This window comes from Mustela erminea, chromosome 1, assembly GCF_009829155.1.
Source record: "Mustela erminea isolate mMusErm1 chromosome 1, mMusErm1.Pri, whole genome shotgun sequence".
NCBI lineage: Eukaryota > Metazoa > Chordata > Mammalia > Carnivora > Mustelidae > Mustela > Mustela erminea.
This window is the reverse complement of record NC_045614.1, coordinates 5,539,536-5,562,195: the sequence shown is the minus strand read 5'-3', so window position 1 is coordinate 5,562,195 and position 22,660 is coordinate 5,539,536. Positions and strand designations below refer to the sequence as shown.

At 57.5% G+C, this 22,660-nt stretch overlaps 1 protein-coding gene across 1 annotated transcript in view; it reads right to left on the bottom strand.

The window, feature by feature from the left end:
- Positions 1 to 799: 799 nt before the first annotated feature.
- The window catches only part of ELAVL1 (ELAV like RNA binding protein 1), a 36,315-nt gene continuing 14,454 nt past the window's right edge, over positions 800 to 22,660 (bottom strand). The window contains exons 3-6 of the mRNA XM_032309104.1: positions 15,322 to 15,425; positions 9,763 to 9,916; positions 4,892 to 5,117; positions 800 to 2,187 (exon numbers count right to left, since the gene is read on the bottom strand). Coding sequence (XP_032164995.1) covers positions 1,863 to 2,187; positions 4,892 to 5,117; positions 9,763 to 9,916; positions 15,322 to 15,425 — 809 coding nt within the window. The 3' untranslated portion in view covers positions 800 to 1,862. The remainder of the gene's footprint in view (positions 2,188 to 4,891; positions 5,118 to 9,762; positions 9,917 to 15,321; positions 15,426 to 22,660) is intronic.

Here is a 22,660-nt window from a genome sequence, read left to right as displayed (position 1 = left end):
CACGGCACAACATCTCAAGTCGGGGAGGATAATGCAAGTAGTTGGCAGCCCCTCGGCGAAGTCTAAGGGATACGGGGCTGGGATAGGCAACCTCAAGTGGTCCGGGGGCTTCTCAGAACACTGACCTGCTCTGGAGAAGGCTGTGCCCTTTTCTTTTTTTTTTTTTCCCACTTAAATAAATAAATAAATAGGTAGGTAGGTAGATAAATAGAGATAAATAATACCACAATTGCATGATATTGATCAACTAAAACTGCCTACTGTTATGTGTTTTAGTCTTATGTCAAGGCTAAAAACTGCTGGTACTAAGTTCTCCTGTTTTCGATTCTCTCTAAACACTAGATATTAGTCACATCACACTCCTGAGGAGTTGCCTAGAGGTCCGGCCTTGCTACTTCTCAGGCTCTCTCTCCGACTCTCCCTACTGGCACCCCCGTTTTAAAAAACGGCGTCTGTGACCGCACACACCTACGTCACAGACCTGTAAATGCTTTGTCTCGAGGCAAGTCTTTGTTTCTTAAGATCTTTTACAAATCCTCCCTGAATGCTGGCCGTCTGGACCTTACCTAGCCAAAAAGAAAGAAAAGGTAAAATAAAAAACAAAACAAAATTCGAGCAAAACAAAATCAAATTTAATGGTCTTAAATGCAAAAGTAAAAACAAACAAAAAACACAAAAAAGCAAAAGAAAATTAACAGAACAGAACAACCCAAAATGTCAAGGCAGTTATGGAGAGAACTTGGGAGGGTTAATCTTTAAAACTACAAATCAAAGGTATTTTTTTTTGTTTTTTTTTTTGTTTTTTTTTTTTTTTGTTAATAGATAACTGGCAAGAAGTAAGTACTTTTCTGCTGAGTGTTCATACGAAAGCAAAGTTTCAAAACAAAATCCGACTAAAATAGAAACAAGTCTAGCGCTCACGAGAAGGGATGCGAGAAATACAATGCTCAAATGTTTCTGTGTTCTTAAAGTATAGAGCGATCTTAGGCATTCGAGCTGTGTGAACTGCTCTTGGAAAGTGGAGAAATGACCGGGAACACCAGTGCCCGGTGTGCGGGGCACCGCGCATGCAATGTGTGCACAGAAATCCGGGATGTCAGAGGAGCAGCCCATCTTCAGGCGCGCCTGGAGTTAGGTCTGACTCTGGAATATACTGGAGTTTCCCTGAAACTCTTTGGTCCGTTCCCACTGGCGCCTGGGCTTACGAAACCCGTGCGTGTCCTTCTCTGGAGGGCCCGGCAAGGCCCGGCGTGTGGCCCACCCCCTCCCCGGTGGCAGCGCCCGCGGACGGCCCGCTGCAGAGCCCCGGGGCTGAGTGAGCAGGAGGCGGCAATGGCACCTGCTGGGGAAAGCAATTTCCTGTCAACCAAAGCAGAAATCGCTTAAAATGTCGAAGCGGTTGAGAAAACGCACACTCAGCATCTGTCTAACGTCTTTAGTTGGAAAACTAAAACTAAAAGGTCATGTCTTTTTTTTTTCTTTTTTTCTTTTTTTTTTTTTTTATATCCAGTTTGTGGAGACACCGAATGAAACGAGTGTTAGACAGTCTTAGAAGTTAAAGCATGCTTCAGGGTCACCACCGTCCCGAGGGACTGGTTAGTCAATGCAGTCTACTTAGATTTCTGTTTAATATATATTTTAAAGGAAATAACTTAAGAAACTTAAATTGGTCTAACATTGTGGGATTTCAAACATTTGAACATGTCGGTTGCATCCCGGAGTATAAAAACCTTTTCACTTCTCATTTAGACTAAGACAAACACTTGTGAAAATTGGCGCAAAATGAGTTGTACACTAACAAAAAAGTTTCAACTTCTTCACTCTGAATTATCTATTCCGTACAAAAAAAAAGCATGAGCGAGTTATTTGTGGGACTTGTTGGTTTTGAAGGAAACCTGTAAGATTTTGTCCCCCAGGCGGTAGCCGTTCAGACTCGCTATGGCCATGGCGGCTTCTTCATAGTTTGTCATGGTCACAAAGCCAAAGCCTTTGCACTTGTTGGTGTTGAAGTCGCGAATCACTTTCACATTGGTGACTGCCCCAAAGGGGCCAAACATCTGCCAGAGGATCCCCTCATCGGCGTCCTGCCCGAGGTTGTAGATGAAGATGCACCAGCCCGAAGACGCGTTGCCCGGGACATTGACACCAGAAAGCCCACTCATGTGATCTACACCCATAGGGGAGAACCTAGCAAACAGAGAGCACAGCATGCAGGTCAAGGTCACGCGGGCTGGTGTGCGACGCAGGGGCAGGGGCATGGCAGGCAAGGCGGGCACACCCCCATGGGTCACGAACGGGAAGTCGGTATCGGGGGGCGCTGCTCCCCGCTCTGCAGAGAGCTGGCCCCAAGGAGAGACACTTGTCACCTGCAGAGGGTCAGAGACTCAACCAGCTCCCCTTGGAGTGACGGCCTGTCAGTGACCAGCCGCTCCCTTCAGCCCTTCCATCGCTGGGGCGGGGGTTTGGGGGGTGGGTAGGTCCTGTTTAGTCATTCCTGGCCTTCCCTTGTTTTAAAGGATGGAAGCTTCTCCACGTCCTCCTAGGTGCTGTCCTACCCGCAGATCTCCCGAGAGGAGAACTCACTCTTTACAACCTATGCCTCTGTATATGTGTATGTCGGGCCGGAGGGAGCAGGGCATTTTTCTCTTCCTCCCCCACCACCTAAATTCGGTACCCTGCCCTCATCTTGACCGCCCTGTCAGCGGGGTGCCAACCCTGTGAAGGGCCAATGCAGGGCACAGGGAATTCCTTCCCATGGCTCCAGGCCACCTTCCGCTGCGGGTTCACAGCATCCCAGGAGGGCCAGGAGCCCAAGTGATGGCCGTGAACTACCAGTCCGCCCAGCTGGACCAACACCGTGGGACCCTTTCCAAAGCAATGCTTTCAACTGCATACACGATAAGCCTTCTACAAGCATGTGGCCACTGCAACAGGATAAAGGAGATGATAAAATTGTTGCTGAAGCCACATGGCCTCTGAAGGTTTCAGAAAAATGGACTCTGGGTCAGTTTAAGAAAACCCAAGTGTGACACAGCATCTGTGGGGTCACGCTGTGCAGGAAGTTACGACCTGCTCTGAGACAGAATCGGGCTTTGAGCTGTGGTGCTGGCCCAGGGGGAGCAGGAGCTTTCAAGGACCACTCAACAGACCAATCTTTTGACAGACACGAGACCGGAGTGATGGGCTCCCCGGGAAGGGCCTGCTTATCTAGAGATTCTTCCCGATGCGGGTTTGGAAGAATCAAGATACAGGACTGGCCTGCCTCTGAATCTGCAAAAGTACTTGTGAACACTTCACACCGGGATGTCTGAGTTGGTTAAAATGACTCAGGTGGCTTGTTAATGGACTTGACTCTGCCTGAACAGTGATCCCAATGTCACTGAGGCAGGGGTAGGAAAAAGCACCTTTGTTATCTGTGGGATAGTAAGCCACGGCGGTTTTCAGTGAAAACTGGAAAGACGTTTAAACTTTTGATGGACCCTCATTTCACCCCCAACCCCTGGTTCTGTGGGAAATCAAATATGGGCCCGAGTTAGGCCGGTTAACCGGAACCTCATGTACCTGTCGTACTGAAAGTAACCTGAGGTCTTATTTCATAGGTTCTCAGTCCTACTCAGCATTAATTGGTTCTTCTCTGGCTCACTGGAGCTGGTTTCTTTCATCCTGACCACCAGGAAACCCACCTTTCCATTCTTTTCTCTGATGATACAAAGGAGAGCTGAACCTTCTTTTATTTGGGGGCTTTTCCTGCTGTGAGAACTGGCTGTGAACTCTCCGCTCCGCTGGCCTCTCTTCCTCTTACTTGCTGAGTCTGTCTTCCGGTGGCATGTGTTCCCTCCTGCCTCCCCGGCCACCCTCACTGCCCTCTGGCTCTTCTCGCCGTGAACCTCTCTGGTTGTAGGGATCCCCATCCTGCCTGGCCAGCAGTTTCGGCTGCTCTGGCCCCCTTCCTTTGCTGTTGCTCGTTCCTGCGACCAGAGCCCCTCCCCCTCCTGCACCCATCCCCGGTTGCCCGGGGAGCTGGAACCCGCTACACGTGGCTCTCCACGTATCTCTCCTGACTGGACTGTGTTCCTGACCTTCAAAAATGGATGGAGCTCACTTCCGCCCCAAGACACTTCCCCTGCTTTTGACTTGAACTAGAAAAGCCAGCGATGGAAGGCCCACTCTGGAACCTGAGCCGAGCCGAGAACCCTGCACTACTAGGTGTCAAAATCAGTGCCTCCCCAAATGGCCTCTGTGCCGACGAGCAAGGTTGTACCCAACCTCACCGATTAACACAAAGATGGGAAACCTGCAAAGTCGCAGAAAAAGGTCCCTAACCTGCCCGAGATAAACCCTCACGCTGCTGCTTTAGGTTTTGACAAAAACAAAACCAAGGGGCCCGGCCGTCGGGACTGCTGCTCCTTAAGAAGCAAACACACCCGACTTGCAAGCCCAAGCTGCTGACTCTCACTGTCTCTGTCCTACTAGATCCTGGCGACCGGTCACTTTCAATCTGGGAAGATGAAGGGATGTCGGAAAACCATTCGCCTCTGGGACGGGGCTTCTCCCCAGCGAAGCCCTGGGGAGGTCGATGAGCGAGCGCTCCCCGCAGGCCAGGGAGCAGGGCAGCTTTCACCTCTGCACACCTGGGGCTGCGTGTTCCCACCTGTACACTCCCGGCCCCACTCGGGGCACCAGACCCCATACCCTGGGGTGCTCTGCACTGCCCGCTCCCCGGGCTGGCTGGAGAAGGAACCCAGGAGACTCGGATGGAAACCTTCTGCACAGACACCTTGCGGTGGGGGCGGGGGCGTGGGGACGGGCCAGGGCTCCCACCAGCCTCATGGGCCCCGCGGGCCGCGGGGGGGCAGAGCTGCCCCCGTGAGAGCGCCGCCTCCCGACCCACCTGAATCTCTGCGCCTGGTGGTGCACGGGGCCTCCGAAGCGCCTGGCGGGCGAGTGGTACAGCTGGGAGAGCAGCGCCACGTTTTTGTTCTGGTTGGGGTTGGCTGCGAACTTCACTGTGATGGGCTCGGAGGAACCTGGGGGTTTATGACCATTGAAACTGGTAATTGCCTCTTCTGCCTCCGACCGTTTGTCAAACCGGATAAACGCAACCCCTCTGGACAAACCTTTTCAACAAACCAACAGAAACGGAGTTAGGAGGGGAAAGGCAATGATTTTTTTCAAACTGAAAAAAAAAAAAAAAAACAAGTCAGTCAGGCTGCTGTGCTTCAAACCGGACGCTATCTTCATGAGGCAAACAAAAGTTAAACCTATATAGGGAAATGAATGAATGAACTTTTAAAAAAACATAGACTGATAAAAGATGAAGGTTTCGGACTTCCTTCTGAGTTGCAGCAGCAGCTACGGTCTCTGCCGAACGGTCTCCTGCTCACAGCTCTCTCACTCAAACCTCTTTTCCAGAACAAGCCATGGCGGAAGGGACACCGCCTGCCATCGCCCCGTCAGCACCCGGTGCCCGCCGGCAGCGCACGGCCAGGCCAAGCAGCGGGCAGGCGGGCAACGGGGTCGGGTCTGAGGGACTCTCCCTGTGCTCTGGCCGGCAGGGCCCGGGAGCAGCCGCCGTGAACAAGGAGTGATGGTCGGTCCTGTGGTCCTGCCGGGCCTTTGCAGGCTGTCGCCTTCCCAGCTGGCCCGACAGAGTCCCTGGCGGCTTGGCCTTTTCCGTCATCCCTAGCGAACAGCCCTTTCCGCCTGCCCTCGGCTCACTCACCTTTTGGATGTTCCATTCTAAGGTCCCACTCCACACCCGTTCTGCTCCTGCGTGGCAAGGCCCGGGACCCCCTGTCCCCGGCCTCCAGCTGCGTGGGGAAGGCACTGTCTCTTGCTACCTAGACTGAGCCTCCTGAAGTCGGCCCGGGGGTCCCTGCTGTAACCTAATCTCTCTACAGAGTGAGAATGTGGGCCGGAACCAGGCTGCCTGAGCTCCGAGGCCCGATTATGAAGGCAGTGGCTGCTGTGGCACATGCGTGAAACCTCGCAAACTGGGCAGAAGGGGCTCGGCCACACTCTACCCTGATCTGGGAGGCGTGAGAACCGTCCCCTGCAGAACTTGACGAACGGGGTGGGGCTGGGGCAAGGGAAGGTGGAGCCGTGGAAGAGGACCGGCTCCTTCTCTGGGGAGAAAAAAAGGGGGTCAAGTGTGAAGGTCCAAGTGCAGTGGAGACAGGACAGCCAAAGGCCAGTCTGAGTATGACGTCACGGCGGGAGTCATGGATACATTCTGGGGTGGTGGTGGGGGGGTGACTGTGGGAGACGCCCTATCCCAGACACCCTTGTCTCGACTGCCAGTCATAGCCTGTCTGAAGTCGCATTTTCTTCTCCAGAAAAATGCCTTCAGCACACAGTGAATGGCAATTATTAAAGCAGGACAGCCCAGGGCCTTGGGCCACCAGCTAAGTGAGCACACCAGGTGTCCCCAGGCAGCTCCCACTTCCCACAGAGCCCCACCAACTGCCGCATGACAGGCACAGGCTGTGGGCCTCCCCTGCTGGCCCAAAGGCCACAGAGGGGCACAGAGAGACTCAGACATGCCAGGTGGGATGCTGAAGTGACAAGTGCACTGTGAGACACAGTCACCCACTCTGGGCTTAGAACTCCATGCCTCAGCCGGACTCAGATGCACCATCGTGGGCCCCATCTCAGCAGCCAGACAGCAGCCAGGGACCCTCAGGCCACGGCTTCCTTGTTTACAGCTTAACACACCGCAGACTCTCCATGGGGAGTCCAATAGCACAAACCCCAGCTCTCCCAACTGGGAACCCCCCCGTCCTGGCGCCCCCCAGCACAGCACCCTGCGGGGGAGGGGCACATGGCTGCTCTTAGTGGACTCCCGATCGCCTCCACCTTGGCTCCATGATTGCTGAAATATAAATTTAAAATTCACACAGCCAGGGGTGCCTGGGTGGCTCAGTGGGTTAAAGCCTCAACCTTCAGCTCGGGTCATGATCCCAGGGTCCTGGGATCGAGCCCCGCATTGGGATCTCAGCTCTGCGGGGAGCCTGCCTCCGCCCCCCTCTCTGCTTGTCTCTCTGCCTGCTTGTGATCTGTCTGCCAAATAAATAAAATCTTTAAAAACAAACAAACAAAAAATTCACACAGCCAGAGGCACTGAATTAGTGAGAACAAACCCAGCAATTCACACGTGTACCAAGAAAATTCTAGACACTGAGCTTGTTTTCCAATTTCAGTTCAGAAGGAACACCTAAAACCACACACTCAACATACATGGTTTGCATTTACTCTTGAACAGCACGAACAGTAGCCGTCCTGGCTAGCTCCTGCAGAAAGCCGCCCTCAGGGCTCCTCTTCCCGGCTCTGTTCTACGGAGAGGGACCCTGTTGAGGGACTCTGCCGTTAAGCAGAGAGCAAGTGTGTGTGTGGGTATGGTGTTGCTGCTCGGTTTTGTAAAATGACTTTCAAATGGGAACCACCCAGGTGAAATGAAGACAACCCAAGGAAGAGAAAGTCGGCGAACTGATGAAACATACACCTAACTAACCAACCCACTGAACGATCTGAGGAACGAACACCTTTCGAAGCCGGCCCTGTGGTTTTTTCCCTTTTGTTTTCAGAATCAAGGGCAGAGATCACCGAAAGGCATGATTTCCAGATGAGTAAACTATAAAGTTCACAATTAAACTGGGTAAGAAGGCAAAAGAGATTTAAAAATGAAGTTCTGTCAATGAAGAAGTTTAAGAGAGCTGCCCCCTGCCATCCACGCTACAGGGACATCGCAAGGAGGCACACCGGACACACAAGCCATCCAGCCATGCTGTTCTCTGCTCCCCGGGGATGCCTGTGGGAGCGTGAACCTCCCATGGATGCCACACTGAGCTCACGGCCAAGCCGGGAGCCCTCTGATCCTGGGGCGCCACCCCCAACCTGCGACAGCAGCCTTACAGAGGGATGGGAGACCAGAGGCCCCACAAAGGGCTGTGGGCAATGGTCTGCAGAAGTGACCTCTCTCGGGGTGGCGGGAGCCCCTGGGAAAGCTAGTGGCCGGGGCGGGGGTGCTCTTGGGGAGAGCCGGCTCTACTCCAGCCATGCTGGGCTGCATGGAGATGAGCAGAGGCACAGCAGGACGCGCAGCAGGAGGAGGACGGCCACGGGAGCAGAATGTAGCATGGTCACGCCATCCAGGTCCCCGGGCGGCCCACACAGGCGGGGCTGGGGATAAACACAAGCACCCGCCAGCCGACTGGCGTATCTCTCTCAACTGCCGCTTGAAGGTTAGTTAGGGGAGCTTCAGGGACCAGAGGAAACCATCCTGGTGCAATCAAGGGGGTTGATACTGAGTAGATGGGATCCCTACCCGACCCCAACCCACCCCCACCCCAGGGCGAAGGTGCAGAACAGAGGCTGCGGTGTGATCCTGGTCCCTCTAGCAGAGCCTGGCGTCAGAGCAGTTGTCTGCAGCAGGCATGGGCCTGCTCAGAGCTCCTGGGAAACGCCGGCGAGCTGCATCTGCAGGCCACACTCCAGAAGGCCCTCCTCCCCCTCCAGGCCTTGGGGACTCGCGCTGGCCACTCCTGTCTAGGCCAGGTCTCGGCCCATACAGCAGGGCCAGCATATGCAGAGCTGAGCTTCCACAGAGGGGGTGGGGGAGGGAGGGCAGGTGGCAAGGCCACCCACCCCAAAGCACACAGCTCAGGGAGATGCAGGTAAGTGTGTGCACCTCCACGCCCGCCGGCCATGGGCCAGGAAGGCCCAGCCCACCTGCTCTCTGGGATCCGCTCTGCAGCCTCCTGGGGGCGCTGCCGGTCTCTTGGAAGGGAGGTCCCCTCCGAGTTAGAGGACTTCCTGTGACCAAACTACCCAGGGTTTGCTGTAACACCACAGCCAAGGGGATGGCGAACACACTGCTTTGGAAGAACATGAAAACCAAGCGCAGAGCATTGCCAACGGCTTCGTGGGGCTCCACGAGCAGAAGTCTTCCTTGCCAGTGTGTCAGCAGGTTCCCACTCGTGGTGGGAATAGAACCGAGGAGTCCTAAAGCAGGTGTGGCCCAAGTTCGCTGCTCCCCATGCAGAGCCAGGCCCAGGGCCGGCAACTGACATCCCGACCCCCGTCTCTAGGCTGCATGGTCAGGGCCGGCACCAGCCTCCCGCACAGGGCTGCTCCTGGGCGCGGGGGTTCCTCAGCGCAGCTGTGTCTCACTGCCTCCCGCGAAGCCCAGAGCCCGAGGTGCTCAGCTCCTGGGCTGAGATGACCTACGAGGGGCTGGTGAAAGGGCCAGGATGGCCAGGGAGGGGAATTTACTGCCTTAAGCAATCTGAGCTTTGAATGTGCCACCCGAGGGGCAGGGGCATCCAGATCGAGGAGACTGGAGACCGGCTCCTCAGAAACAGCCACCCTGCGGCTTCAGGCCAGTGAGAGGCGGGGAGTCTGCATCATGCGGGAAGACTGCCCGCACGCACACCGCGCGCCTGCGAGAGCAGCGGCGAATGGCTGACCGGTGGCCTTTCTCACCCACTCACGAGCCGGGCCGGGACATCTGGATGCTTGAGGGAAGGCGCCGGGATCTCTTGGTGTTTTCACCATAACATGCCGGCCGGACACGGGGGCGGCTCTGCTACCGCTTTTACCTTCCCAGCCTCGTAAAACAAAAGCCAAGGTCTTCTCGTTTGGAGTCTGTCCTCCCTGGGGGAATAACTATTCTGCCGCTGAAACTCAGACAGCGACCTGTCCTCTGGGAAACTCTCGCCCCCGCTGCAGGAAAACCTCAGCCTGCATCCGGGCCGCCCACTGTACCTGTGGTCTGATCCACAAGGACTCGGGAGTTGATGATTCGCCCGAACCGAGAGAACATGTCCTCCACGTCCTTCTGGGTCATGGTCCGCGGGAGCCCACTGATGTACAGGTTGGCGTCTTTGATGACCTCTGAGCTCGGGCGAGCGTACGACACCTTGAAAACAAAACCACTTTCTGGGGTTAGGGCAGGCATGTGGCCAAAGCATCAAGGGAGGGGGTTAACTTTTCAGGCAGCAAAGAGCCACCTGTCCCGTGAGAAACCACACCGACACTCGTCGCCTGCGGCGGCGCACGCGAGCAGCTCACCTGGGCCGAGCGGCGAGCCGGACAGCGCCTAGCCTGGACTTTACACCCCACGGCGAGGCAGACATAGTCCAAGTTCTCAAAGCCAAGGGACTGAGGGCCCGCAGCTGGCGGCAGACAGGGGACGGCTCAACCCCCGCTCTCTCTCCTCCCACCGCGGCCTCCCCCTCCGGCAGCGCGCAGGCTGGACGCGGGACCCAGTGCTGCCTGCGAGGGGCCCGGAGGGCAGCGGCTCTGGTGTTGGGCGCCGCCCGGAGGGTGCCGCTCACCACCCTGAGGCAAACTTGCCAGTGGAGCCCAGAGGGGACCCAGGGCTGCTGGGGGAACCCGCAATCCAACACTTGAGTGCTCGATACGAAAGGACTCCACGCTTTTTGGGCCTTCGTTTTTGTAAAACTGAAAAAAGCCTGCAAGAAACTTCCACAGCAGCGTCCATAAAACGGCACGTGTGCGCCCTGGAGCGGGGAGGCGTCCGCGGCCGGCCTTCATGCTTCCCCAGCTCGGGGTCAGGGCCACGGCTGTGCTGGCCAGGAGGAGAGATGGGACTGAGGCCATGGGGGAAGGAGCAACTGCGACAGGCCCCCTCTGCAAACGGGAGGCCTGAAGGGAAAGGACTCGATCGCACCCAGTGGCGTCAGAACCGAGTCAGGAGGCTGGGAGACGAGGCGGCGGCAGGGAAGGGCGCTCCGGAAGGGTGGGGGACTCGGACCTGTGCCAAATCCCGCGTGAGGGTCACGGAGCTGAGCAGACGAGGAGCCTGAAACCATAACCCAGGAGAAGACACAACCTCTTGGGCGTCACCGGGCAGCACGAGGCCACGGACAACAGGTGTCCTCGCCCCCCAACGCTCAGGCCTGCCAGGAGGGGCCGAGTGTGGCTCCTCGCGGCAAGCACACAAGTCCCCCTTCATTCCTGCGCTTGCTGACTCCGAACGCACGCCATGCCCTAACAGGGGACGACAGGCGCAACGCCTGCAGGCAGAGCAGGAAGCAGTCCAGTGGGCAATGCAGAAGAGAAACTGTGCGGTCAGAGCCCGGCTTCCCCCCGCAGGGCCTGGACATCAGACGACAGTGGAAGAGAAGTGGCCCTGACTGGAAGGACACCCCGGGACACCAGGTCCCATCATGGGCAGGCGGCCCCCAAGCAGTAGTGTTGCCCAAGCCGCATGTTCCCCGCCAGCTCCCCCGTGCTGGGTCCAGGCCCGATGCACTGTGGTTAGACCTACAGCGGAGGAACACTGTGGGCACTCGGTAATGCACCCAAGGCCTGGGGCAGACATGGCAATGTCTCCTGAGATCCAGGCCACCCTGGCGTGCAGGGACTTCCCCGGCACCCTTCTCCACTGAGGCGGTGGCTGGCCAGTCCGCTGGGGCTTGGTCACACTCCTCAATGCTCTCACACATCTGGGCCCAGACGTGGCGGGTCTGCGTCAAGCAGCCTGCAGAACCCACCCCGCTGGGACCTCGCCAGCCGGCTGCCCCATTTCACCAATGGCCCCAGGCAGGGGCGCTGTTTCGGGTAGGAAGGCTGAAGGGGGAAGGCCTGCCTGGGCGGGTCCCACAGGCAGTGCCTCTCAGAACGGTCCTGTCTGCTCCTCTGCAGATTTGTCTGGACGGGGCTGCAGCTGGGGTCCGCCCTCGGCTTTCAGTGAAGGACATGGTGGGAAAGAGCATCCCCAGACCGAGAGCCCGGCACTGGCGAAGCGCCGCTGAGGCTGATACGGACTGTGACCGTCGCTGATAAAGCACCAGAGCGAAGATGCCGGTTACGGCCAAATGCACTTCGACGCCTTCCAACAAGGGGATCTTCAAAGCCCGTGAGGACCACTGCAGCTTTCCTTCCCTTCAACCACTATCAAGTTCAAAGTCAGGGCAGCAGCCAAGGAGACTGCACCAGAGCACCTGGCACCCGGTAGGCATCACAACACGAGATCCACAACCTCTTTCCTAAGCTCTTGGCATCACGGGCTGCTTTGCTGCAAGCAGGTCTTTTCCTGTCACGTTGTCCAGAAACCTTCCTAGGGCTGAACTGCGTCCCCCTCATAGGCATATGTTGCAATCCCAGTCCCCAGCGCAGCAGAATGTGACCTCACTGGGAAAGAGGACGGTCACAGAGGTCATTCATGATGAAGTCACATTGGCACAGGGTGGGCTGCAAATCCAGTAACTGTGTCCTCGGAAAAACGGGGGAGAGTGGCCAGAGACGCCCACAGGGAGAACGCCATGTGGAGGTCAAGGGAGACGTACGGGTGAGGCTTCCGGGAGCCCAGGAACGCCAGACATGGCTAGTGACCCCCAAGCCCGGGGAGAGCCCGGGACAGATTCTCCCTCACGGCCTCGGAAGGAACCAACCTGGCCACACCTTGATCTCGGACCTACGGCCTCCAGGACCATGAGAACAAGTGTCAACTGGGTGACGCGCCGAACCCCACAAACACCATCTGTGGTGTGCTTTGCTGCGGCAGCCCTGAGGACCGACTCCACTGCCCCGGGGCACCCGGCTGGCCAGGGAGCCGCTCCACCCACAGCCAGTGCCCAGCCCCCAGCCCCCGCGGCTCTTCCTCCCCGGCAGGCACCCCAATCTGACGAACTACATGTCTCACTTATTTAATGGCGTACGATACCCTAAGAGGGTGGAACTTTCATGTTTGCTGTGGTATCGCCAGCATGCCGCATGGTCACCCGCGGACCACAAGCAGGCAGGGAGCAGTCGCTGAGCGAGGGCACAAAAGCAGCTGCCGTTCCTGCTGGTGATGCCTACCTACGCCGCCGTCTCCTGCGCTCTGCTCGCAGCTCGTCAGTCATACTGTTCCGAGTTCTGGTGTTTACCTCCCGCGCTGGGCGGGGGAAGCGGCCTGGCAGTGGTGTTAAGTGCCCCATGCCACAGCCCCGGTTTCAAACCCTGGCTTTGCCCCTCTCTACCTCTGTGACCTTGGGAGACCTGTCATTACTCGAAACATCAGCTTCTTCAAGCCTAAATTGGGGACCACCTCTCCCAGGCTGTGGTGAGGATAACGGAGACAAGGTACGGAAGGGCCTGGCCCACACTCACGGCGGTTGCCTGCGCTGCTGGCACAGGGCACGGGGGGAGGGAGACTCCTCACTCCCTACTTGGATCGAGGAATGACATTTGAACCAAAGAGGATGGACTGAACGCTGCTGAGGTCCAGGGCACATCCAGGTGGGCCGCGGGGTGCAGGACCTCAGAGTCTGGGGGGCCTTTGGAAAAGATCCAGATTTCGTGGTGAGAGTGGGGCTTCAACCTTGGGGAAAACTTGTAGTTCCCAAAACATGCTGGCCCTTGAGTCTCCCCCAGCACAGCCACCCTTGCCTTGTTCCCCACCACAAGTGGCACGCTTTGGCCCCTGCAGACCCCCCTGCCTGAGTACCCCTTGTCCTCAGCCTGGCCTTCTTTACCCCAACTCCTCGTGTCCCAGATCTCAACTCTGACTTTCCTGACGGAACCTCTCTGCTGCCCAAGCTGCGAGAAGGTCATCCCAGGTATAGTCACGTAGTGGTCTCGGACTTAACATCTTTGTTAACAAGCGGGCTATCTGAGGGCAGCTGTAGGCCATGGAACCCAGCACCAGGCAGAGGACATGGCCCCTCGAATGTACTGGTTGTGTAACGATGAGTTTTCTGCACCCGAGTAACTGTCTGCTCTCCTGGCATCTGCAAAGATTTTCTAAATGCAGGAGAGAATTCCTAACAGACCGGGAGCTTTGGGCTGAGAATAAACAACCCGGAGCTGGCGGAGAGGAACCAAAGTCACCCGGCGCGTGGAGAGGCCGTGACACGTGATTTCCTTCACCAGCCCCCACAGGGAAAGGGCCCTCTGGGAGTCGGAGCTAGCCACAGGGTTACGTGGGCCGCGCTCCTGTCCTCAGGGAACACGCGACAGGCCCTACATGCAGGCAGGCCCAGGAAGTCAGCTGAGGAGTGTTTTGTGGGTTTGGGGATGAATAAACCATGGAATAACCCGTATCACAAACAGTTCAGCAGCAACAGACTCCCGCCCTCCGAACTGAATGTGTGCGGCCAACAGTCAGGCTCCAAGACTTCCCTAGCAGGAGGGAGCACGGGCTCTCAGGGCCACCCCGAGGTTTGACCTGGGAGGCCCACGCAGCAACTCTGGGAACCTTTATTAATCATACAAGCACCCCCATGGTCCCGATGCCCTGGGAAGCCTGGGAAGCCGGCCATGGTACAGGTCCCACGAGGGACCTTTCTGGGCACCCACATGATCAGTGATACGAGATGCTGGGCTAGAGGTCCAAAGGCTCACACAGGGCAGTCTCATTCCGGGTGGCTTCCTGTCGAGGGAGGTAACGTAGGCAAACACGGTTTCTGCCAGGCTGCAGGAAGCCCGGCCGGGGGACTGGCCTGGGGCAGTGCGAGGACAGGTGTCCTCAAGGAGGGCTCGGCAGGGAGTAAAGGTCAGGAACACACGCACTTAGTCCCAGACTGGGTCTGGGGCTGCCGAGGATCGCAGGAGCCTGCAAACAGACACTTGCGGATGGGGAGGGGGAGGAGGCAGGGCTCCGGGCTGAGACAAGGAGGGGGTGGTAAGTGAGAGCAGCCTAGAACACGAAGCCGTCCTGTGAGGCCTGGAAGACTTGCCAACTCGTCCCAGAAAGACCCCACAGCCCCTGAACGGGGAGCGACTGTGGTGCCGTCCTGCCGGAGGGCCCCCTGCTGTGCTGCACGGCTCCCCGCTTTGCTCAAGGCACCAGTCAACGTGACGCCACCCCACAGACCGTCCCCCACCCTGCACCTCTCCCAAACGTGACTTTCAGATCTATGGGATGTTGTGTGAACCTTTGCGTGCACGTGCTCTGACACCCGGCAGGGGCTCCGTTAGCAGCAGCAGAGCAGGTGTCGGGCCCGGCCGTGATGGGGCAGGAAGGGGGACATCGGCCAGGAGGGGGATGCCGCACAAACTCTCGTCCAGCACCGCCTGGGCCCAGGGCGGGGGATGACTGCCCTCAGTGAAGTGCCCTTCCTGGTGACAGTCCCTTTGCTCGTTGAGCTGAGGCGGCTGAGTGGCAGCAGCACGGGGCGGGGGCGGTCCCCGCCCAGCACGCACTGGACAGGCACCACTCCAGCCCCGAGTGGACGCCCCCAGAGCAACAGGGCCCTGTGCAGCGGTCCCCTCACCAGCGACGATGAAGTAATAAGGGGGAGACCCCTCATCCGGGGGAGGCAAGGGGAGGCCGCTTCCCCAGGCCGGGCCGAGGTGGCAGCGGCAGCGCTTTACCTTAATGGTCTTTGACTGGAGCCGCAGGCCATTCAGCGTGTTGATCGCTCTCTCCGCGTCCTTGGCGGTCACGTAGTTCACAAAGCCGTAGCCGAGGCTGTGCCCTGTGTGGGAGAACACGTGCACAATGGTCAACAGCCGAGAGCCAGGGCGGATGACCAGGGCGACGACTGACTGGGCTCGGGAGGAAAAGGTCGCCAAGAGCCACGGCCTCTGGGAAATGGGCTCAGAGACCGGTGGTCACAATCTATACTCGCTTTTTGTTATGCTTCTTGGCAACCTGGCAAGTTTTCTACAATGAACAAATATTACCTTTATTTAAAAAGAAATAGTATGTGGGGTGCTTGGGTGGCTCAGTCTCCACTGTCATGATCTCAGGGTCATGAGATCGAGCCCCAGGTCTGGCCCCGCTTTGGGCTCTACGCTCAGTGCAGAGTCGGCTTGGGATTCTCTCCCTTTCCCTCTCCCTCTGCTTCTGCACACACGTGCTCTCTCTCAAATAAATAAATAAAATCTTGAAAATAAAAAAAGAAGCAGCAGCCATTTCTAAGAGCTCCCCATGGAAGCTCTCACAAGGCAATGACAATGATCAGTCTCACCGGCCGCCGGCTGAGACGTGGGGACTCCGAGGGCGAGGACAGAGGGCAGTCACAACTGGTAACGCAGGCAGGCGGGGAGGGCCGAATGGTGACCAGCTGTCTGTGTCCAGAGGTTTCTCCACAACTCACGCCCGAGTGGGAAGGTTTGCTGGGCTCTGGTGCCACCCAGCGTCGGGTCCCACACTTTCCCAAACCTACAGCTCAGCTATGGGCAGATGCCAGGGAGCTCGCGGAGAAGCTGCAGCTGAGTAGTCCCAGGCCAGCCGTGTGCCGGGCATCACAGCCCCGTCCAAGGCTCCAGGGCTGCCCTTGGCGGTGGCCCATGGTGGTGGCAGCAGCAGCTGAAGTAGGCGGGGGGAGGGGGCGGTTAGGGGGAGGAAGTACAGGTTACTAAGAAAGACATTGAGGGTCACAGAGAGGTGTCCCCTCTCCCTGGTGAAACATTCAAGTGGTGACAGCGACCACCACCGGCATGCCACGGGAGGGGCTCAGCCTAAGAAGGGAGGGGCTGTGGGTTCCCAGGAGGCCCCCAGAGAAGCAAAGGCTGAGGGATGGAGTAGAAGGAGCCTTGTCCTTTCCCTACAGGAGGGGCAGGCGGAGGCCCAGAGAAGAGAACCAACATGCCCACCCTTACCCGCCCACGTGCCATGCTAGGGGGCAGCCACTGAGTGCTGGGCACTGCTCTGGGCACAGAGATAGAGCGGTGAGCCTCGCTTTCCTCCTCCAGTTGGTGGAGGGTGACAACAAGCAGGTATAAAACACCAGGCCTTTAGCCACATGATGCAGAATTCCACGGCTGCCTGCTGAACTCAGGCCCTCTGGGAGGTAATGAGACGTGGAACCTAGCAGTCTAACCCAGTTTTGCCGCTTTCCTAAAACACAAAAAAACCCCAATAAAACCCTTTACTTTTTAGATTTAAAGTTACAAAGATAATACAGAGAGTTCCTATAGAGCTACACCCCATTTCCCCTGGTGGTAACATCTTCCGCCAGAAGGGGACAGTTGTTACAACTCAGGAACGAGGACTGGTATGTGGCTAACTAACCACACTTGATTCAGATGGCCTCTGTTTTCCCCTAACGGCGCTTTCTGTCCCAGGAGGCCATCGAGGATCCCACAGGACATGTAGCCGTCAGATCCCTGTAGGCTGCTCTTGGCCGGGACGGCTTCTCGGACTTCCCTTGCTTTTGATGACCCTGAGCGTTTCAAGGAGGGCTGGTCAGGAATGTCGTGAAGTCTCCTGCAGCTTGGGTCCGTCAGATGTTTTCCATGGTGAGGCTGGGCTGTTGCGTTTTGTGAGGAAGACGGCAGAGTGAAGTGCCCTCCTGACACCCTATGGGCGGGTGCACTGTCCCCATAACTTACCACTGCTAACGCTGGCCCGGATCCCCTGGCCGAGGCCGTGGGTTTGCCAGGTTTCCTCACTGTCAAGTCCCCCCTCACCCCACACTGCAGGCTGTGGAAGGCAGGCAGTGCACAGCCCACACCAAAGGAGTGCCTTGGGGAGATGTACTCTCCCTCCTTCGGGGCAGAGTAGCTACATTAACTGTCCACAGTTCTGCACGGGCCACTTTCTTTTTTAAAGAAACAAATCCCAAACCTCACCCTCCACACTCAAACTACTTCTCTTTTTTCTTAAGATTTTATTTCGTATTAAAGAGAGAGAGAGAGCGAGCAAGTAAATGAGAGCAAGCAGGGGGTCCGGAGAGGGACAAGACTCCACACTGAGCTCGAAGCCCAGGGCGGGACTTGACCTCAGGACGCTGCGATCATGACCTGAGCTGAAATCAAGAGCTGGACACTTAACCGACTGACCCCCACACGTGCCCCCACACCCAAACTTCGAACGAAACTCCATGGGTCTGAGAGACTTCGCTCTGACCGTGGGCAGTGAGGACCCCGGAGCTGCGTGCCCACCGGGCTGGGGCCCATCTAGTAGGAGAGTCAGACTCCAAAGTTCAGAAAACACGGTCACGACTGCGGTCGGCTCCAGGCTGGAACTTTAGGGCCCCCTGCGAACAGTCCAGACTACAATGTCGAAGCTGAGAACGCAGAAGGCCTGTGTTATGGACTCCTGAACTGAACTACACGCTTGCTGGGATTTTTCCTCGTAAACAGCTGCTCTCCGATCCCCGCTCTACCCATCTGTCATGGTGCCCAGGCCATGAAGCCCATTGGCCCAGCCCCCAGAGGGGCTCCTCTGCCTCTCTGGTGCGTACAACCGGTGCTCGGGTCTTCCTGTATTTCTGCTCTTTCCACAAGGCCAATCCCAGTCCTGGACCACCTGTCTCCTTCACTGGTGGCACAGGTGGCCTAAGCCCAGGCTGCGCTCCTGTGTCTCAGCCGCAGGTGGCCCCTGGCAGCATATAAACCTGGGTCCTACCTGGGCCCACTGCCTGATTCCTTGCCTCCCTGGTGCTTGGTGGCCCTGGCCGGGCTCCCAGGGTGGTCACTGCAGAATGTCAGCCCTGCCCTCACCGGAGCCACAACTCTCAGTGCCACTCCACAGACAGGTGCCTCCTCCTCCAGGATGTGATGACAACAGCAAGTTTTCTTTCTCCCCAACGGTCCCTCCTCAAGCTCCTAGTCTTCTACCCATCCCATCGAGATGGCCCCCAAGGGTTCTGCCTCCGGCTCTTGTCTCAGTTATACATTCTTCCTGAGTGGCCTCCTTGAGCATCATGTACCCACACCTGCCAGTATCACCCAGGAAGTCACACACTTCCAGACTGCCACTGCCTCCTTTCCCAGGCTTGCTCTCCCTCCCCCTCGATGAGCCAACAAGTATTAACCGAGCAGCTACTGGGTGTCAGGACCCATGCCAGGCTGGCCAGGGGGTTCGATGATGAGCATGAAGGACAGCTTGTGCCTCAACGAATGTCCCATTCCAGTGGGCAAGCTGGGTGACGAACCAGCACGGAACCAATGAACAAAACCGCCACCAAGGTGCTATGAGGACAGTCCCCACTGTGGTTGACAGGGACTGATGGGACAGGGCCGGGGTCGACAGGGCAGCCAGGAATGCCCTCTGAGGAGCCGATGATCGCAGTAAAACCCTGGGATGGCTGCGGACAAGCAGTCCAGACAGAAGAGCAAGTGCCAAGTGTGTGAGGCAGAGGAGACGTTGGTGTGTTCCAGGAAATGCAAGGCGACCAGCTGGGAAATGGCCCAGAGGTGGCTGCTGGGTGGAGTGGGGCCGGGCCGCCGGGCCCAGGAGCGAGACCAGGTGTGGATGCACAGGCCGGGGCAGCAGCAGGAGGACCCACCAAGAGGACCCGCAGATCGGCTGCTGGAGGAGGGAGCTCAGAGGAGGCCGAGTTTCTCTAAGTGCCACGGAGTAGCTCCCCACCAGCATGCCCAAGCCGCGCCTTCTGGGGCCTGCAGCTGCGTGGGGCGGATCTCTGCACACCCCGTTCTGGGTCTGGCCCTGTCCTCCTGGAGTCTATTCAACCCTCTGTGGTGGGCACCTGCGTAGAGTGGGAGGGCAGGCAGCTGAGGAATGAAGGGGAGCCCCTGGTTTGCACCCACATGAGGCCACACACGGAAATGCCAAGTCCCGGCCTCCACCCAGCTGCTGCCCGTAAGGCACCGTGTTCAACTCTGGCTGCTTGCTGGAATCACCAGGGCAGCTTCTAAAAACGATCACTGCCCGGGCCATAACCCGAACCAATGACAGCGGTGTGGGGGTGTGTGCAGAAGGAGGGGAGGTGGCATCAGTTGTTGTGAGAGCTCCCTGGCGACTGCAATGAGGAGTTGAGAGCTGCTGCTGGGAGGGAATGAGGAGTGGAGCCCTCCAACAGCACAGAAGCCTGTTGGCGTGGCTCAGAGTAGGCGCCTGGGGGAAGGCCCTCACCTCCCCAAGCAGCCCCCACGTTACTGCGTCTCTAACAGGGTCTGTAAGCCATGCCGGGCAATGCCGCAGCTCCCAAGGCCTGCCTCAGCCTGAGGATCCCAGATGTCAGGCAGGCAGACTTCCAGTCTCCCTATAGATGATTCTCCCATCCCTTAGAGGTAATGAGCGGTAATGAGCCTGCCAGGATCCCGGCCACGAAGGCGGATCAGGGGCAGCCCCCCCTCTCATTCAGGGCACTGGAAGACGAGCCCTGATGGAGGAAAGTCTGAGGTCTGGTCGGGGAACAGGGGTGCTCAGGGGCAGTGCTTGGGCCGGGTACGGACCCTGCACAGGCTGCTGGGGCTTAAGGAGGGCAGGACCTGCCTGGAGTCCGTGCTGGCAGGTGAGGGCAACCAGAAGCCCATGATGGGAGATCTGGAGAAGAGGGGAGCAGGTAGGTGATGAGTGAGTGAGAGAGAGAGAGAGAGCGTGCACACAGGGAGGGATGAAGCAGGAATCAACTCAGGCTGAGGCCCACGGGCGTCCTAGAGGCCAGCGCTCCCCCGGTTCCCGCTGCCCCCAGCTCTCGCTCCCCACCCTGCAGGCAGAGCTCCTCGACTCTGACTTGCTCTGCACCAGCACAGTAACCTCCAGGAAGGTTCAATCAGATGTGCGGAAACCCTGGCCTGGCTGATTCAGGGGGGCCTGGGCAGGGCCTGGGACGTGTGCGTCTCCGAGGGGCCGCTGCGGGTCGGCGGCCCGCACTCCGACAGCCGCTGCCTGGAGGAGACCCAGACTGCCTCCTTGCAACGCACTGCCCGTGTCCGGCCCAGCGGCCTCACAACCACTGCTCTTCCAGTTCCAAACACTGCCCTCTCTCTAGACAAGGTCAAAAGCGAGAAATGATGCCCCGGCATCTCCTATTACACTCGCCGACCCGAGCGGCCAGAGCGGCCAGAGCAGCCAGACGCTATGTCTCTCAAACCGACCGGGGCGGGAGCACCTGTGGCCAAGGCCTCCCCTGCGGCGTGAGAGGGGAGGGAGGGGCAGATTCTGCCTGTGAATGTCCGCGGGGGCTCCAGGGAGGGCTTCCCGGGGAGAGAGGCTGGGTCTTAGCGGAGGCAGAGGGGTGACTGAATTAAAGAGACAATAAATAAGACACAGCAAATGCCTCCACAAGAAAAAACGGGCAAAGAACAAGAAGGTTATTTCATAAACGAAGAGTGCGAACAGCCAGCAAAGACACGAAACCAGATGAACATCATTAAAAAGTGAATGACGACCCGAGTCAGGTGTCATTTTCACTTAGGCTGGGCGAGAGGAGAGCCCCCCACCCTCCCAGCCTAGGGGATGGTGGGGCAGGGCAGAACGAGAGTAAACTGGTGATGGCTTTGAGTCGGTACATGCTGTCCCCTCTACGGGCTCACCTCCAGGAGGACCTCCAACGGCAATCACTGAGGAGCGCAGACACGCACCAGGACGCGAGGGGTTTCCATCAACACGCAATATGGTTCTATCCTGTTGTACGCTCAGGAGCGCCATACGACAGGACCCCGTGTAACTGTTCTGGTGAGGTAGTTATGCTCAGTGACAGAAAAACATTCACAGGTACAGAAAGCAAAGGTTCTCGCACGGCTTGGGTGGCGAGAGCCCGTTTTTCTGAAAGCGCACACTTGCTCATCACCACAAGCATGGAAAGAAACAGGTCCGGAAGGACACGAACTACAAAGCTAACAGGATTTGGGGTAATTTAAACTTTTTTTTCCTCATGTTTTCCTCGTCTTGCCTCATGTTGTTTTTCTAGAAGAAACAAAGGTCAGGCTGGCTTGGTGTGGAAGGGCTTTCCTGTAGAGGGAACAGTACTCACAAAATCACAAGACTGTAAGAGCCAGGGCACGCTGGGAAATGACAAGCAGCTCAGTCGGGCCTGAGAGGAGGGTGAGTGGACAGCCGAGTGGCTGGGGAGGAGGAGGACAGGTCCCCAAGGAGACCTGGGAGCTGCAGGCGGGGTGTGGGCTTTGACAGGGCAGTGCAGGAGGGCAGAGGCTGATTCCTGGGCCATATGGCGTCTGCAGAGGACCGGACACCAGGCCAGAAAGTGGGGCAGGGCTGCACGGCAGGGCTAGCTAGAATTGTGGATGAACATGCAGCAACAAATGCATGTCCCCAACATAGGCGCTGGGGCATGGCAGCCAGAAACACCCTGAATCTTGAGGCCAGCCCGTCAAACCTTCCCAGCATCCTAGCCACCATCCGGTCCTCACTCCTCCTGTCGCCCATGACTGGCCAATAGTTGGCATTCAGTAAATATTTGTTGAGCAAATGAATGGCCGAGCTGATTAGCATTTCCCCCTTCACTAGATGTACTCATTCATTCATTCAACAGGCACTGATTATGACTGTATCTAAGGAGCTAACAGAGTCCCTGCCTTTGAAAACCATATGGACCTCCTGGACCAGAAAGTTCTAACTTAGTGCAGTGTGGAAACCCATCCCGCCAGCTGTGCAGTTGCTATGGCAACCCAGTCAAGGAGCATCCAACGCTGACACAGCTGGGCCAGGAAAGGTGACCTGAAGCAAGCAGGGCCCGGGAACTGACAGTGACGGGGGCACAAGCAGACTGTTTCGATTCCTTTGCCACAGTAAAGAGAGCCTTCTGGAGGAAACATGGGTGGCTGGTTAGGAGGCCAGAATGCCAGCGCAGGCAGAAGACAACATGGCCTCATCTGGATCTGTGGCGGGTAGTGGGGCAGGGGAAGGGGCGGAAGGGAAGGGATGGAAGCGTCCAGAAGAAGGAGTGCCAGCCAGAGACACACATCAAAAGTCATGCTTAGATTTCTGACTGGAGTCACTGAGTGAACACTGGGGCCACCTGGTAAGATGCAGAAGCTGGGGAAAGGCTGGGGA